This window comes from Lissotriton vulgaris, chromosome 4_1 (genome assembly GCF_964263255.1).
Source record: "Lissotriton vulgaris chromosome 4_1, aLisVul1.2, whole genome shotgun sequence".
Classification (NCBI taxonomy): domain Eukaryota; kingdom Metazoa; phylum Chordata; class Amphibia; order Caudata; family Salamandridae; genus Lissotriton; species Lissotriton vulgaris.
In genome coordinates, this window is record NC_141691.1 from 1,606,571,846 (window position 1) to 1,606,591,171 (window position 19,326).

General features: G+C 42.4%; 1 protein-coding gene across 2 annotated transcripts in view; it reads left to right on the forward strand.

The window, feature by feature from the left end:
• Positions 1-19,326, forward strand: part of XKR9 (XK related 9) — a 527,558-nt gene that overhangs the window by 368,733 nt on the left and 139,499 nt on the right. For both annotated transcript variants that reach the window (XM_086965865.1, XM_086965864.1), the window contains exon 3: positions 3,501-3,691. In XM_086965865.1, the coding sequence (XP_086821991.1) occupies positions 3,501-3,691 (191 nt within the window). The remainder of the gene's footprint in view (positions 1-3,500; positions 3,692-19,326) is intronic.

A 19,326-nucleotide genomic window follows, 5' to 3' on the forward strand; every position in this document is an offset into this window, starting at 1 on the left:
AGCTGCTGAGGCCACTATTGTGGTCATTCCAAAGGAGGGCAAGGATCACTGTGAACCTAAAAATTATTGCCCTATTTCGCTTTTAAACATGCAAGTCAAAATCTATGCGAAGATCCTAGCCAACAGATAGGAATCTTGTATACCTAATCTAATTCATAACTCTCAAACTGGTTTTGTAAAAGGCCGTCTCGCAAGAGATAACATCGGTACCTTCTGTCATATTCTAGAAAAAGCCCGTCTGTTATCACTTCCCTCCGCTGCCATTGCTCTTGATGCTGAAAAGGTGTTTGATAAGGTCTATTGGCCTTTCTTGCTTGCTGTTTTGGAGCCTCAAGACCTAGGTTCATCTTTTACTAACATTTTATATGCGAATCCTAAGACTAACATTAGAATTAATGGCTCTACTTCTTCTTTCTTTGACCTTCACAAAAAACGAGACAGGGGTGCCCTTTTGTCTCCCCTGCTTTACTCACTTACTATTGATCCTCTACTTAGACTTCTTAATTTTGACCCTAACATTAAAGGCCTTCAATTTGGTGGTCTTACTGTTAAGACGGCGACTTATGCAGATGATATACATATTTTTTTCTGAGTATACTGAGCTGGCCATTCCCTCTTTAATTAGTATCATCCAAGACTTTTCAAAAGTCTCTGTATATACACTAAATAAAGATAAAACCAAGGTTTTCCCTCTGAACGCCGTTTGTTTTCCCTCCCACTTGGGTGCTTTAGGTCTAAAGTGGCAATCCTCTTGTCTTAAATATTTCGGAATCTGGTTTTGTAGAGATCTTTTTGAAACAGTTTCTTTTAACTAATTTTTTATTTTATCCAAAGTGAAAGATCTTCTTAATAACTGGTCTCCCAAATGTATTTCATGGTGGTGAAGATTACATTCCCATAAACTGATGATTACATGAATAGTTAGTTTCTTATCTTCAGTGCTGCCAATAAGACTCCCAGCCAATTTCTTTCATGAGCTTGACAAACTTACCGCTAGGTTTTTGAGGAAAGACAAACGGGCAAGGATCTCTTATAAAGTCCTTAGGAAACCTGTTGTTCAGGGTGGTTGTAACTTCCAGGACTGGTGCTTGTACCAAACGGATTTCGTAGCATCTCAGGTAGCGCTTTGGTTTTCCCCGGATTCATCTTATTCTCCTCCATACATACATATTGAACAATCTCTTCGTCATCCATGTAGTCTTTCTTCCTTCATTTCCATGTCGAAAATTTTCCATTGTCATTCTCATAGAATCCTCTTGGCTACAGTTTCTGCTCTTAAAGCTATTAACAAATGACTTGAGAGTCGCTTCAATAACTCTAGGAGGTCTTCTCTTTGGTTTAATCCAAAACTCAATTTTGATATTGACCCTCACCTTTCTAATGCTTGGGCTTCTAAAGGCATTAAGACGATTCAGGACTTTTACAACATTAATGGTGATCCTCTTCCTTTTTCATCTCTTTCTACAAAATATGATCTTACTAAGCTAGACTTCTATAGCTTTTTGAAAGTTGAGGACAAACTTTCACAATTTCAATCCTCTCATCCTTAGCTGATCTCCTAGCCCTTTGGCTTCATACGGGGCATGTAGCTTCCCAAGCTTACAAATTTGTATCGAAACCGTCAGTGCCACAGTGTTGATCCATCTATACCACTTGGCCCAAACACTTTGACAAAGGAGTTTTTGAGCACATCTTTCCTCATGATTGGTCTCTGATTGGGAATCTTTTTCTTTATAATAAAGTTGCTCCTGCCCTGTTCTAATCTGAAAGTTTTTGCAATGCATTTGCTTCACTAGACAACTGCTTGACTACACAAATTGAAATTAAGGGATAATAATAAATTCTTGAGCTGTGAGTTGGAATCAGGAACACATCAACATGTTCTTTGACTGAATACTTTAAGATGATTATTGGACTTCTATACAGAAGCACTTGAAGTATATTTTTAATGTTCCTATTAAATTGTCCTTCTCTATGGTTATATTGGGCCCAATGGCTTCAACAACTCTACCTTTAGACAAGTCCGATATGTCATTATTGGACTTACTTTTGTCTATTGCAGTCAAAGTGATTCTTACGGAATGGAAGTCCTTCCATCACGTCTCTTTTCACACTTGATGGGCCTGGGGGTCTTATCTTTGTAGTGCTCATACTTTACACTGTGAAAGTCAGTCTTCTCCGGTTATTTCCAGCGCAGTCTGGCAAACATTGGACACCAATGTCCAACATGGTGCTCACGTTTCTGGGGCATCCAATTCTGATTTCCTGACCTTTTTTAGGGCTGTCTCTTATCTATAATCTTTTTATCTCTTTTTCCATATCCTCTTACTTAATCCTGTAGTAATTGCTCCACTGGAATTCCCTTGATCCCTCTTTTCCTATTCCCCTGTTCCCCCCCTGTATACTCAGCTCGATATCTTTTGTGAGACATGGCTTATCTCTCTGCGACTCATACTTAACTCTTTCCGAATGTGTGTTTGGGGTTCATATGTTCCTTGTTACCTTTTTACATATGTTATGCCTTGCCTAGCCTGTATCACTCATTTCATTTACTATTTGTACTTTTCTTGTATTTAAACTCCAATAAAACTATTTGAACACTTAAAAGAGCCTGTGTTTTTGAATGGTTAAGTTTATCTTGACATTCTTCTTCTTCAGAGAACTAAGTTGCCTGAATCTGTAGCTATAGTTTATATTACACAGCCTTTGCTGGAAAGAACATGTTTTATGGCATTATTGGTGTGTTTGGAGGAGTTAGAATTTCATTTCTGAAAAAACACTTACATTCTCTAGTCCACTGAAGAACATTCTGGGTAAGGAATGATTGATAAGGCGGAGATTAATGGTGAAAGGGTTGCTCCATGCTAAGTGTATGCACTGAACTGCAGTGAGAATAAATTGATTAGTACATTGAAATTTATACAGTGGCTAGAAATATTAGTCTGCCAACAAATGTCACTACAGATCACACTTTTAACTCTAGCTTCTAAATATCATTTATTGTGTTAAGGAATGTTTTTCTATACCCTTAAGCATACGCATTCCAGTGATTCTGTTTCTTCCAAATTAGGAGTGCTTTGAACGAGGTATCACAGGAGAGTGCTTAATATGCTAGGGATATTTCAGTTCATTTGCCTCTATCTTCATAGTTATAATTTGGATCTAGATAGTATGACCTGAGGAGTTGTTAAATGGTTAGAGAGCCATTAAATATTATGGAATTTCAAGTCTTAGTACAATAGATGGGATAATTTAATTACATTTTTTTAAATAGTGCAGCAGGGCAGCATTTATAACTATATGGGGAGCCACAACAGGTTCTTTCAGTGGGTCAGATTTCAGATTTTGCGGGAAATAAGTCATTGTCCGGGATATGATTGTGGAAGGATTATTTAGAGGACAATAGCAAAGATGACAGGGACTCATGCATGTCAGCCAAATTGTAATAATATATTTAAAGCTATGTAATGGGTGTGTTTATTCTATTTTGTATATTAAAGGTATTTCCATATTCTGAAAAATGGCTTCAATGCAGTAAAGAATCTTCCACCTGAAATTCATAAAGCAGCCGTTTACGAATTGGCAGATCTGAGCATGCTCCGGCTATTTGAGACCTTCTTGGAGAGCATTCCACAGCTGATTCTTCAGATTTATTTGTTGATGGAATATGAGGATATTAGCCTTATTCAGTGTGAGTATCTTTATTGGTTTTTACTGTAATAGTTGAAATCAAACTATTTATGTCTTCTAACATGTAACAAAATCCAGGATATAATAACTCTATAAAATTTGAAATTCTAGTTTTACTAACCCTATACAAAATGACAAATTTAAAAATGTCCTCAATAGCATGCTGAAAGGTTGCTCTTGTACTGTTTAAATATATTGACAGTATATGCATAATAAAGCACTGTAAACAATATCCTATAAATAAATAGGTGTATAATGCCATTCAATTCTACTGTCTGCATGAGGAAAAGGAACTGAGAAAGCAAGCCATTCCTAAACCACATGACTTATACCTGCACTGAGTCTCCCTATTTAGTCTTTTCCAATGTAATTTGTGATTGAACGGCCATAATCTCTACACTGTTTATGGAGTTGTGGAATTCATCTAAAGTAAACTAAAAGAGAGGTACAAGTGTTTCCTCTAGTGCTAACCTGACCTGACCTGATGTTACATGTGTCCGAAATCAGCACAGAGAACAGTACCAAGAGCTGACCTCAAATGCCTGGCTTCAAATGGGTAGAAGATGTTATTCACTCATTCTCTATCACTGTGCTGCATGGGGGGGGACAGATACTGCATTTCCTCAGCATACTGGTAATTCTGCTGCTTCTTTGCTTGCAAGACTTAGAGGGGTTTCCAGTGAGTCATGTGGAGTACGAAGGGCAGCAGCACGACTCCAGAACTTTTTGCCAAGCAGCATGTCATACTTGGGGTTCTCCAAATGTGAACGACCACCGTAATCGCAGTCATTTCATTGCAGGGTATGTCAGTAGACAAATCCAAGATATTGCAGAGTTTCTTCCTGTGATAACAGCTCCTGTTCGAAGTGTATATAAAGGAGGCCTGATAAGCGGATGATGCATCATAACACCTTTCTTTGCCTGAGATTTCTGTCACAAACTTTGCTCTATGCTAATTTTTTGTCCCTGATCTTTCCTTCAAGTGGACTGGATTGTGTTTTCTTCTGGATATTCTATTGGTATGACTTTGCTCTTTTCTTCTTCCTTATGTCTAGAAGTGTGGTGCATTGCTGTTTAATTTAACACTACTTTCATCATCAATCAAGATTTACGATTACAAAAGGAAGTTTTTTCCATTTTGTTGGTTTGAGTCCATTCCTTGATACCTGCAGTACAGGAGCATGGTTGATAAATTCCAAAATAGTTTTACTCATGAAGAAATATATATTAACAATGAAGATGCAATTTGCAAAAAAAGGAAATTGGGATTTTTGGAAAAATCATTTGGTGTTTAGGTCTCGACTAGCCAGCACACGCACTGTCTCGAAAAGACATGTATATACTTTGTGGACTTCAGCTGGCCCATAAGCTTCCCATTTGCTGCCCCCATCATCGCTCTCATATTCTTTCTTCCCATTTGTCCATGGCATTCATTTGTCATGCCTCTTCCTGTGTTTAGCCCTCCTCAAAAACATGGACCAATTACACTATCTCTCCACTGCTTGCATTTTAAGATCTGTTTCAAGAATTACTTTTTTCTTTGTTAAAGAGCGCTTAACACGAGTGGTCGTGTTTTCACTCACTGCTCCAAGCATCTATGTAAACAGGCCTGTAAATCTTGTTCTTATCTCGTCACATTTACTGTGCATTCAAAGAACAAGGTCAAATGCCAGACGCTGTTTTCTGAGGGCACCTGTTCAGCTATTTTACACATGATTGGTGTACGTCAACACTCGGTCCAGCATCGGATTTGATATAATTGTAATCCTGGGTGCCCATGATTGACTTTCAAAACAAGTTGCTAAATCTCTCTTCGATCACTTCAATTTAACCCCTTAAGTGCTGCTGACGGCCAATGGTCGTCAGCAGCGCTACCTCCCCAGTGCTGCGCACGACCATTGAACGTCCATTCAGCACTAGTTCTAATGGACAGCGCAGCACTGGGGAGAAATGTTTACACGCAGCTAAGGTGTTAAAGACTTTTTTTGGGTGCGTGTTTACAAACAAAATCATGCGATGCAAAACCTCTGTTTAACCACATGTTGTAAAAGTAATTCACACGCATTCATAATTAAATGTTGCCCCTTCAACATATTGCGTTTCTTTTTTATTTTGATTTGCTAGTGCAACATTACTTTTAATTGTGCATCTGATATAATTGCAAAACGTACTTAATCAAAGGCTTTTGATCGCATGTTTTTCTTTGAAAATACATAGATACAGTGATAGATTTAAGAGTGTGTTTTGTGACAATCACAATTAAAAATGTTCAACAGCAAATCAGGGTACAAATAAACGCAATGATTTGCCAATGCCACATTACTTTTAATGCTGATTTACTTTCAAAATACTTGCTTAATAAAGGCTTTACATCGGTTTCACATTTCAGGTTTCAGACATGCACTCACAAAAAGCCTCTATGAAATAAACAGAAGTGCAAGTTTATATTTACATCTCCCCTTCATGTATTATTTTATCATGCCTGTGCGCATGATTTTCACTTGTCACATCCATCAGATTAAGGCTGACCATCGCAAGGAAACAACAGTGACTATGTTATATTTGCCAGTATACATTTCCTTTATTTACCTTTCATGTGATGGAACAATAAATATATATTAGAAACAAACATACTCCGTAGGAACAAATTGATTGTTCCATGCATGAAGGGAGACCACAATACCAAATAACATTTACCTACATTATGCCAACCAACTTACATAACATTTTTATTATTTTTTGTTATTACATTATGCCATTGTAAGGGGTGAACTGCTGTGGAGATGTCGCTTCTCTATGACGATGACCCAAGAGTTGTGAATTAAAACACCCTTTTCTTCCTTCTACATTAAAGATTCATCTTCAGACAGGTGTAAGATTTGTCAGATTTTCAAGAGAAGCAATTTACATTATTACTGAAGTTATCGAGAATATATCATTCTGAATATTGTAATTGTTTTTGCCGTTGTCCTGATCACGAACTGAACCAACTGATCACACCCTTCTAAGAGATCAACCTATCTCCAGCAAAATGTATGCCTTGGCTAGGTCCCACAGCCAGTGCCTGATAGTAAAAGAAAATGTCCTCTTTATGGTTATGAGAGCCACCCTTATCTGTGTGGCTAGTGTAGCTGCTGCTCCCAAATGAAAATCCCCTACCTTAATCCCAGGGCGCATCCCCACACAAAGTAGTTCCCTTCAGTGTCTGGGACGACCATGGCAATGTGTGCTTCTTGAGACCCAAAGATACTTTTGCTTTTAGTCAGTTTCCGCTTTTTGATTAACGAGGGCCCAGCATCTTTCATAACAATAAAGGTTTGCAAAAAAACATGACAAAACAAGCACTGACAAAGCCAAATGTCTGTCAGCCAACACAATCCTATTGGTTTGCCAATGCTTGTTTTACATTGGGGAATATCTCAATGCAACATACTATCAAGTGTTTTAAAATGGTGCCGCAAGTATTTGCCGCTTTGACACTGACGAAGGAGGTCTCTCCGAAACGCGTTTGTCTAATCTCTGATTAAAAAGACGTTTTGAATCACCCCGGGAGTGCTGCCTTTTCTTCCTGCCGAGGTGGGAGGTTTCTTGGAGCTGTAATATAAATATAAATATATATATATATATATATATATATATATATATATATATATATATATATATATATATATATATATATATATATATATAGAGAGAGAGATATAGATATATATATATATATATATATATATATATATATATATATATATATATATATATATAGATATAGATATATATATAAACAATCTCAGCTTTCTCTCGCCAGGAGCCCAATTCACGGATACCAGCGGCGCAGAAGAAGAGAGGAGAGCCCAGTGCAGGTGAGCAGTGATTTATTCAATCGTGTTGAAGGCGCACCTCAGCATAACGTTTCGGCCTTCACAGAGGCCTTGGTCACATATATATATATATATATATATATATATATATATATATATATATATATATATATATATATATATATATGTATGTTTCATGTGATCAAGGCCTCGTGGGAGGCTGAAACACGTCATGGCGGTGGTGTGGGGAAGAAAAATAAATGATTAATTGTACTACGATTTGGGTCTGCTCTCTTCTGTTCGAGTGGTAACGGAGACGTGTCAGTGATATATATATATATAAATATATATATATAAATATATAAATATAAATATATATATATATATATATATTAAGGAGAGTTTGGTAGGGGTAGAGGCCGTCAATCAGGGCGGTCCGTGTTCAGGGTAAGGGTAACCCTGCACAATGTGCCACACAAACTTCTGGATTCCAGAAAGAGTCACGGACCCAGTGCAAGAAGACATCCGCAGAAGGCAGGAGCCGAAAATGCTTTATGCCTTGTATTTGTGAATAAATGTTCGCTGTAAAATTTCCCCGCTGTGTCCTCTGGTCTCTTCGTTGGAGTGATCTGTTTTGCATATATATATATATATATAAAACTTTTCATTGGTTCATTTTACTTTTGTTATTTTAATGATGAAAAGCTTGGTCATATGACCTAAAAATTACGCTTTTTATTGTTTTCGAACATTATTTTTTTTAAAACATATGTTATAATATTCCAGGCTAATGTACTTTCCCGGAAAATTTACAACTGTCCTGCAAGTAAAATATATTCCTTTTTCGAGAAAAAGGGCGTTTCTTCCTTCCATGACGGAGCCGTTGAGTAAAAGAGATTCGGCCTGCTGTCTTAGTCGCCGATACGCCTGATTATCAGATTCTTATCGATCACTTTATGTTGCAGAAATGAAAAACACAACTGCCCTTGACCATTTATCTTTACTGCGTTCCTACATATTATACCTTTTATCCGTCATGTAATTGGACTACTTTATTTCACTTGCCTTTTACTGATTCGAAAACAGTGACTAAAAGTAAAAACTTTACCAATGTAAATACTACTACCGTGTTTTGTTTTAAAAACCTTTATTGTGAAAATGTCAGTATACAAATACGGGCCTATAACCACGTGGGCCGGCCACGGAGCAAACTGAAATCGTATATGATGAGGAGACATTTACACTGTAGAGGAACGTAACGAGCGGGCCATTAGGTTGCAAGAACAAAGGTGTCTAACAGTTGCGGAATCGGTGAACGTACATTTTGTAATTAAAATACGACAGGGCCACTTACAATAACATTTTCTAGATATACATTTGCGGGCAAGGAGTTACGAGTCCCATTTATACCGGCGCCATTTTGGGCGAGGCCGGGCAGGTCCAAGATATAGTCAAAATGTCTCCACCAACCATCGGCCAGACCAGAACCCCTTTCGGCCCTTTATGCTACAAGATGGTGTCTTCCATTCAGAAAATATTGTTGGCAGCATTTTGAAAGGAAACAGAAACAGCCGTTCTCCTAGTGAGTTTCACATTGTTACATTTAGGAAGAATGTTGAAGAGTAGTATGTGGAAAATCTGAAGCCATTTTTCTACAAACTCTCAATCAGACTTGGATAGAAAAAAAAATCCTGAAGAATGTACAAACTGAAAACCAATTTTTGTCTGTATAGCATCAACAGCAACGCTTGAGTCAGCTTTGTGTCAAGCCGCCATTTTCATTCAATCAATAGCGTCCCCCTGCACACATTCAGGGACCTGGTCGTGTCTTCAGATGAAACGGATTGTAGGAAAAGAAGCAGAAAGGAAAAGGAAAAAAGTTCCGCCGGACCTCGGGAGCCGGCCGCCTATGTCATATGCGACCTTTGGCCACACCAGGGCAATAGTGAACCTGCAGCAGGTGCAAATAAGCTTCAGACAGTCTTCAACTTAGTCTGATTCTTATAATAAGTGCGTCGACAACACACACAAGTGAAATTAGGCCTCTCACTTGATTTCATTTGACTTTCGGCGCAGCATTGTAGGATGGCCACACCAGTGCGGCAACTTGCTGGACACAACCTCGGTGCCATCCGGATCTCGGCACGTTCGACTCACTGTACCGCAAGAGTGACCGCAACTCAGCTGGACACGCCGTCTTTCGGCGCAGCATTGTAGGATGGCCACACCAGTGCGGCAATTTGCTGGACACCACCTCGTGCCATCCGGATCTCGGCGCGTTCGAGTCACTGTACCGCAAAAGTGACCGGAACTCAGCTGGACACGCCGTCTTTCGGCGCAGCATTGTAGGATGGCCACACCAGTGCGGCAATTTGCTGGACACCACCTCGGTGCCATCCGGATCTCGGCGCGTTCGAGTCACTGTACCGCAAGAGTGACCGCAACTCAGCTGGACATGCCGTCTTTCGGCGCAGCATTGTAGGATGGCCACACCAGTGCGGCAATTTGCTGGACACCACCTCGGTGCCATCCGGATCTCGACGCGTTGTGCTGCCTTCGGCCTATTCGCACATCGGTCCGCTACTGACGCCGCCTCACGTGCCAACGGATTTTCTACGCTTTTTGTAGCCCTATGCCGCAGAACAGGTCATGTGACTTGTTTATAAAACTTTTCATTGGTTCATTTTACTTTTGGTTTCCTAAAGATGGAAGGTTTGGTCATATGACCTAAAAATAACACTTTTCATTGGTTTAGAACATTTTGTTTTCCCAAACGATGAAAGCCCCACCTTGTTTCTGGATCATTCAGACTGAAGCTGGCGTCAGCATGAGAGCACCACCATCTCGTGGCTCCGTCGTGGTCATTCCACGAGCAATCATGGCAGCCGCTCCCCACCGGAAGCCTGCGGGAGTCGGGGGCCCCCAAGACTTTTGTAGAATCTTCACGGCTGAGGGGACGCTTTTCGAGAATGGAGCCCAAGCCCTAGCAGGCAAGCGTCCGAGTTCCAAGGTGTCCCAGGGCCATTTCAGTGGACCAGGCCCAAAACCGAAGAGCCGTCCGCCATTTTAAGAGTCATGTTGCAGCCGCCTATCGCTGTACTGCAAGAGTGGGAGCAACTCAACAACATGGTGAGCGAGACGCTGTAGCCGCAAGAGCGGGCGCAACTCAGCTGGATGGCCGCCACCTGGGGAGGCCCGTTCACGCCGCCTCCCCCACCCCCCCCCCCCCCGGGCCGCCGCACGCCAATTTTCGGAGCAGCATTGTAGGATACCAAAACCAGTGCGGCAGTTTACTGGACATCACCTGGGTGCCATCAACATCTCAGGCCGTCGGCCGTCGGCCGCAGTTTCGGCGGTTGGTTCGAAACGCGTCAGGCATTATACTTTACCTGTGGTTGGCGGAGAACGCTGCAGCCTTATTTGAACAAATGGAGAGTGCATCCTAAAGCTTCTGGCAATGTGAACCCTTATGTATTACGCGGTAGCCAAAACCGCGGGGATTGCACCAACCGCCGAAACTGCGGCCGACGGCCCTTGATGTTGGGGCTGTTTTGGATCCATTTTGTTGGCGCTAGATGATTTGCAGCGTCATCTGCCTTGCACGGATGGCCCACTAATGGCATTATTGTAACTATGTACATTTTGATTGACTTTTTAGAAGCTGATGATCTTCAAGGTTTATATGCATGGACTGCTGATCCCAACATGCAAAGCAAAAGTTCTACAAGGCTCCACCTGGGGGCCAATAAAGTGATGGGTTATATGTCAAGCTGCGGTCTTTGCCTCCTGATTTAAAAAAGTCTAATCTGCCTATGAGGAAGAACTACTTTGTTCGAAACGCGTCAGGCATTATACTTTACCTGTGGTTGGCGGAGAACGCTGCAGCCTTATTTGAACAAATGGAGAGTGCATCCTAAAGCTTCTGGCAATGTGAACCCTTATGTATTACGCGGTAGCCAAAACCGCGGGGATTGCACCAACCGCCGAAACTGCGGCCGACGGCCCTTGATGTTGGGGCTGTTTTGGATCCATTTTGTTGGCGCTAGATGATTTGCAGCGTCATCTGCCTTGCACGGATGGCCCACTAATGGCATTATTGTAACTATGTACATTTTGATTGACTTTTTAGAAGCTGATGATCTTCAAGGTTTATATGCATGGACTGCTGATCCCAACATGCAAAGCAAAAGTTCTACAAGGCTCCACCTGGGGGCCAATAAAGTGATGGGTTATATGTCAAGCTGCGGTCTTTGCCTCCTGATTTAAAAAAGTCTAATCTGCCTATGAGGAAGAACTACTTTGTTCGAAACGCGTCAGGCATTATACTTTACCTGTGGTTGGCGGAGAACGCTGCAGCCTTATTTGAACAAATGGAGAGTGCATCCTAAAGCTTCTGGCAATGTGAACCCTTATGTATTACGCGGTAGCCAAAACCGCGGGGATTGCACCAACCGCCGAAACTGCGGCCGACGGCCCTTGATGTTGGGGCTGTTTTGGATCCATTTTGTTGGCGCTAGATGATTTGCAGCGTCATCTGCCTTGCACGGATGGCCCACTAATGGCATTATTGTAACTATGTACATTTTGATTGACTTTTTAGAAGCTGATGATCTTCAAGGTTTATATGCATGGACTGCTGATCCCAACATGCAAAGCAAAAGTTCTACAAGGCTCCACCTGGGGGCCAATAAAGTGATGGGTTATATGTCAAGCTGCGGTCTTTGCCTCCTGATTTAAAAAAGTCTAATCTGCCTATGAGGAAGAACTACTTTGTTCGAAACGCGTCAGGCATTATACTTTACCTGTGGTTGGCGGAGAACGCTGCAGCCTTATTTGAACAAATGGAGAGTGCATCCTAAAGCTTCTGGCAATGTGAACCCTTATGTATTACGCGGTAGCCAAAACCGCGGGGATTGCACCAACCGCCGAAACTGCGGCCGACGGCCCTTGATGTTGGGGCTGTTTTGGATCCATTTTGTTGGCGCTAGATGATTTGCAGCGTCATCTGCCTTGCACGGATGGCCCACTAATGGCATTATTGTAACTATGTACATTTTGATTGACTTTTTAGAAGCTGATGATCTTCAAGGTTTATATGCATGGACTGCTGATCCCAACATGCAAAGCAAAAGTTCTACAAGGCTCCACCTGGGGGCCAATAAAGTGATGGGTTATATGTCAAGCTGCGGTCTTTGCCTCCTGATTTAAAAAAGTCTAATCTGCCTATGAGGAAGAACTACTTTGTTCGAAACGCGTCAGGCATTATACTTTACCTTTGGTTGGCGGAGAACGCTGCAGCCTTATTTGAACAAATGGAGAGTGCATCCTAAAGCTTCTGGCAATGTGAACCCTTATGTATTACGCGGTAGCCAAAACCGCGGGGATTGCACCAACCGCCGAAACTGCGGCCGACGGCCCTTGATGTTGGGGCTGTTTTGGATCCATTTTGTTGGCGCTAGATGATTTGCAGCGTCATCTGCCTTGCACGGATGGCCCACTAATGGCATTATTGTAACTATGTACATTTTGATTGACTTTTTAGAAGCTGATGATCTTCAAGGTTTATATGCATGGACTGCTGATCCCAACATGCAAAGCAAAAGTTCTACAAGGCTCCACCTGGGGGCCAATAAAGTGATGGGTTATATGTCAAGCTGCGGTCTTTGCCTCCTGATTTAAAAAAGTCTAATCTGCCTATGAGGAAGAACTACTTTGTTCGAAACGCGTCAGGCATTATACTTTACCTGTGGTTGGCGGAGAACGCTGCAGCCTTATTTGAACAAATGGAGAGTGCATCCTAAAGCTTCTGGCAATGTGAACCCTTATGTATTACGCGGTAGCCAAAACCGCGGGGATTGCACCAACCGCCGAAACTGCGGCCGACGGCCCTTGATGTTGGGGCTGTTTTGGATCCATTTTGTTGGCGCTAGATGATTTGCAGCGTCATCTGCCTTGCACGGATGGCCCACTAATGGCATTATTGTAACTATGTACATTTTGATTGACTTTTTAGAAGCTGATGATCTTCAAGGTTTATATGCATGGACTGCTGATCCCAACATGCAAAGCAAAAGTTCTACAAGGCTCCACCTGGGGGCCAATAAAGTGATGGGTTATATGTCAAGCTGCGGTCTTTGCCTCCTGATTTAAAAAAGTCTAATCTGCCTATGAGGAAGAACTACTTTGTTCGAAACGCGTCAGGCATTATACTTTACCTGTGGTTGGCGGAGAACGCTGCAGCCTTATTTGAACAAATGGAGAGTGCATCCTAAAGCTTCTGGCAATGTGAACCCTTATGTATTACGCGGTAGCCAAAACCGCGGGGATTGCACCAACCGCCGAAACTGCGGCCGACGGCCCTTGATGTTGGGGCTGTTTTGGATCCATTTTGTTGGCGCTAGATGATTTGCAGCGTCATCTGCCTTGCACGGATGGCCCACTAATGGCATTATTGTAACTATGTACATTTTGATTGACTTTTTAGAAGCTGATGATCTTCAAGGTTTATATGCATGGACTGCTGATCCCAACATGCAAAGCAAAAGTTCTACAAGGCTCCACCTGGGGGCCAATAAAGTGATGGGTTATATGTCAAGCTGCGGTCTTTGCCTCCTGATTTAAAAAAGTCTAATCTGCCTATGAGGAAGAACTACTTTGTTCGAAACGCGTCAGGCATTATACTTTACCTGTGGTTGGCGGAGAACGCTGCAGCCTTATTTGAACAAATGGAGAGTGCATCCTAAAGCTTCTGGCAATGTGAACCCTTATGTATTACGCGGTAGCCAAAACCGCGGGGATTGCACCAACCGCCGAAACTGCGGCCGACGGCCCTTGATGTTGGGGCTGTTTTGGATCCATTTTGTTGGCGCTAGATGATTTGCAGCGTCATCTGCCTTGCACGGATGGCCCACTAATGGCATTATTGTAACTATGTACATTTTGATTGACTTTTTAGAAGCTGATGATCTTCAAGGTTTATATGCATGGACTGCTGATCCCAACATGCAAAGCAAAAGTTCTACAAGGCTCCACCTGGGGGCCAATAAAGTGATGGGTTATATGTCAAGCTGCGGTCTTTGCCTCCTGATTTAAAAAAGTCTAATCTGCCTATGAGGAAGAACTACTTTGTTCGAAACGCGTCAGGCATTATACTTTACCTTTGGTTGGCGGAGAACGCTGCAGCCTTATTTGAACAAATGGAGAGTGCATCCTAAAGCTTCTGGCAATGTGAACCCTTATGTATTACGCGGTAGCCAAAACCGCGGGGATTGCACCAACCGCCGAAACTGCGGCCGACGGCCCTTGATGTTGGGGCTGTTTTGGATCCATTTTGTTGGCGCTAGATGATTTGCAGCGTCATCTGCCTTGCACGGATGGCCCACTAATGGCATTATTGTAACTATGTACATTTTGATTGACTTTTTAGAAGCTGATGATCTTCAAGGTTTATATGCATGGACTGCTGATCCCAACATGCAAAGCAAAAGTTCTACAAGGCTCCACCTGGGGGCCAATAAAGTGATGGGTTATATGTCAAGCTGCGGTCTTTGCCTCCTGATTTAAAAAAGTCTAATCTGCCTATGAGGAAGAACTACTTTGTTCGAAACGCGTCAGGCATTATACTTTACCTGTGGTTGGCGGAGAACGCTGCAGCCTTATTTGAACAAATGGAGAGTGCATCCTAAAGCTTCTGGCAATGTGAACCCTTATATATATATATATATATATATATATTCAATCAAAACAGGTAGCCTTAACAGAAGCTCTGCCACACGAAGTTTTTCATTGAGCACGTTTTTTTGAATCCATTTCAACGCTTGCTTCCCAGCAGACTTCAGGGTCTCCTTCGAACATAAAAGCCTGACGCGTTTCAGGGATGACCCTTTCCTCAGAGGCAATGTTCGTGAAGGTCAATCAAACAGTTCCTGGTAGTGTCTACTCAAATAGCTCTCACCTGCCTCTATGGGCGTGTCTCAGGCGCACTGCATCCTGGGCTTTGTAGTACACTGTCCTTTAACCCACAGTGGGGCTGCTTCTTCAACCTTGCAATTTGAAACCAATGCTCTCCCAGTGGAGCGAGGATGGCACTGGAACCTGACTGGAAGCGCACTTGCAGCAGTGAATTCGTGTCCAAGGCAGCACCACCTGCGTTGGCGTTGCGCCTGCCTTCGTTCCATGACTGCAAGCTCCTACCAAAAGCCTGCATGGACCCACATTCAAGGTGGGACTTGCTTCCCGACTGGGCAACAGCCGAAAATATTCAATCAAAACAGGTAGCCTTAATAGAAGCTCTGCCACACGAAGTTTTTCAATGAGCACATTTATTTGAATCCATTTCACTGCTCGCTTCCCAGCAGATTTCAGAGTCTCCTTCGAACATAAAAGCCTGACACGTTTCAGGGATGACCCTTTCCTCAGAGGCAATGTTCGTGAAGGTCAATCAAACAGTTCCTGGTAGTGTCTACTCAAATAGCTCTCACCTGCCTCTATGGGCGTGTCTCAGGCGCACTGCATCCTGGGCTTTGTAGTACACTGTCCTTTTACCCACAGTGGGGCTGCTTCTTCAACCTTGCAATTTGAAACCAATGTTCTCCCAGTGGAGCGAGGATGGCACTGGAACCTGACTGGAAGCGCACTTGCAGCAGTGAATTCGTGTCCAAGGCAGCACCACCTGCGTTGGCGCTGCGCCTGCCTTCGTTCCATGACTGCAAGCTCCTACCAAAAGCCTGCATGGACCCTCATTCAAGGTGGGACTTGCTTCCCGACTGGGCAACAGCCGAAAATATTCAATCAAAATAGGTAGCCTTAACAGAAGCTCTGCCACACGAAGTTTTTCAATGAGCACGTTTATTTGAATCCATTTCACTGCTCGCTTCCCAGCAGATTTCAGAGTCTCCTTCGAACATAAAAGCCTGACGCGTTTCAGGGATGACCCTTTCCTCAGAGGCAATGTTCGTGAAGGTCAATCAAACAGTTCTTCGAGGTAAGACCTCCCAAATGCCGGCTTAGCCGCACTCACCCGCCAAAACATATCCCCTCCAACTAATTGGATACTGACCGTCCCATTTTTCCCATTAGAAAAAACTTCCGAATAAACGTTCTGGACCTTGGTTATCCCCACCAATGTGAGTCGATGGACTCTCCAAGGTAAGCGCGTTCTGAGTTTTACAGCTCACCCTTGCTTGGAACCCTTCGGGTTTTTCATGAGTGTAACTCACTGCACCCCCTTCCTCTCCTTAGAAGCAATCCAGACTTCACAGCAGATTAATACTGCCCGGATCTCAACCGCCTGCAAATAGCACAGAGATAAACCGCTGCTAATCACTTGCCTTTCAAACTGTCACACTGCCCTCCCTGGTTTTAACAAAGAACCCCCTCCTCACCCCCAGGTCATTCACCCACCCCAGCCACAGGCGTTGCTGACAAGACCAGACCCCCCCGGTCCTAATTTAACTAATTGAATTTGGGGTAAGCTACATCCTTCGTCTACCACCGGGATGCATGGTTTGAATGTTTACGAATGACTGTACACCCGAGGGTTCTAATAGAATCTAAATGCCCCGTCGTTCGTGCTGTGAAGAGCTTTAGTGTGGGAGAGCCAACTAAACCTAGGCTGGCAGTTTAAATTATTGTTTACAACTTTATTTCAAGGCTCACGAAGTCACTACTCACTCGTACACCCGCCCGTGTATGACAGTTGTACTTTCCACAACCAGTCACTAAACACTATAAGTCGAATCCGATTAAAAGTGAAATGTGCAAAATAATGGACATGTCCGAACGTTGAAGAAATAGTGAGTAATGTGGCCTTTGGCCCCCTCTCTTCTTTCTCCTTTTTCCTCCCTAAACAGGCAGATTCTAAAGTAATTCAGTCAGGCAAATGCTTTTTTAAAAAACTTTAGTCCTGAGGATGATCCCAACTAACTAGAGCAAAAAGGGATCGAAACGTCGACTGTTGTAAACACTTTTACAGCCTAATCATTGTGTTCTAACCTTGCTGTGTCTAGTGTTTTTTGGCAATACTTGAGATTGTTATCACTGAGTTAAAAGTGGCCAAACATTGCTCAAAATTTGCCTGTGTACCCCTTTTCCTTATATGTTTGTTTGTCTCAAAGCATAGTACAGGATTATGCCTTCTAACCAAGTATCACCTTCCTATCATTTGAAATAAATACCCTGCCCGGCTGGGCAGAAGCAAATATAGTCTCCTATTATGGCTTATTTTATTTTGTTCATGTTGATTCTGATAAGCTAAGAACCTTTGTGTTTACAGACTTTACAAGGTTACAGCAGCTTTATTTGTAAAGAGCCCCGAAAATAAAGCTGCTGTAACCTTGTAAAGAGCAATACGAGTGAGTGTGTTTTAATTTCCCCTTGGGATCTTATTTGCTGATATATATAGCAAGAGATTTTGTGAAAGCCATGAATGATAACAGCCTCAACCTCACCTTTACCTGTCAGATTAGTAAGACTAACATACAATTCTTGGACGTTGACATCTACGTCCACGATAATGCCCTAGCCACTAGACTCCACAGGAAGAGCACGGCCGGCAATTCTATCTTGCACGCCTCTAGCGCTCATCCGAGACATCTAATAAAAAGTATCCCCTATGGGGAATTTATACGGATGCACAGAATATGTAGCTCTGAATCTGTTCTAGTCAGCTGTCAGAATGAGGCCATCCAGAGATTTCTAAAACGTGGCTACCTTATTAGAGATCTTTTGGTAGCCAAAGACAAGGCCAACAGCCTGAATAGAGAAGAATACCTTGATAGATCTAGTGAGGCGGTGAGCACAGTGGAGGAAACTCCCCCCAGTCATGACATTAATACCATCAGTATGATCACCACCTATAACACAGAGGAAAGGAAAATAAGGGGCATTCTCAAAAAACATTGGCCTATACTCCATACTGACATTAATTTGTCGCCATTACTTCCAACTGAGCCTTCTATCATTTTTAGGAGAGGACCCTCTATGAGGGACTCTCTAGTCAGAACCAGCCCAGAGGTCAATGATAGTAAAGTATGGGTTTCCAACAAAAAAAGGCTTCCACAAGTGTATTTCGTGCAGGGCATGCAAGTTCGGGGTCAACACTGCTGAGTTTCTATCACCATTCAACCCCACCCCAACACCTATCAGAGAGCTATATACCTGCTGTACCGACCACGCTGTATATATATTGGAATGCTCTTGTGGGTTGAAATACGTGGGCAGCACCAAGTTGCAGGTATTTAATAGAATATTACAGCATCTAAGGGCAATCGTTAATTCTGATGTCACTTATCCTGTTGCCCGCCATTTTGAACTAGTGCATGCTAAGAACTTAAACCATCTCACTTACTTCGTGATCGATTCCGTTCCTAAGAACATCCGTGGTGGGGATCGAGAGAAGCTTTTAAGACAGCTTGAGAGCAAATACATTGTACTCCTTAACACCAGAATACCTAATGGGCTGAACAGGGGGGAAGATTTACAGGTCTTCCTTTAAGTTTCAGTTCTTAGTGAGTTGTAAACAGTAGTACGGGGAAGGGTCGATATTTGATGTTTATCGATTTGGAAGTAAACCCATGCTGGTTGAATATCTATCATATGTCATTTGGGAATATATGTAAGCAATGTCCCCCTGTTACCACCATAATCTTCTGGATAATTAATCTCATGAATTTAGTTTCTTTTCTCCATTGTATATTACATACTAGGTCCATCAACATTCATTATTCTGTACATGATTGTCAATTTACAAGCAGGTTTTTACATTGAATTCAATGTAACATGCAATATTTAGTCACTATGGCTATAGTTGGTTCACAGC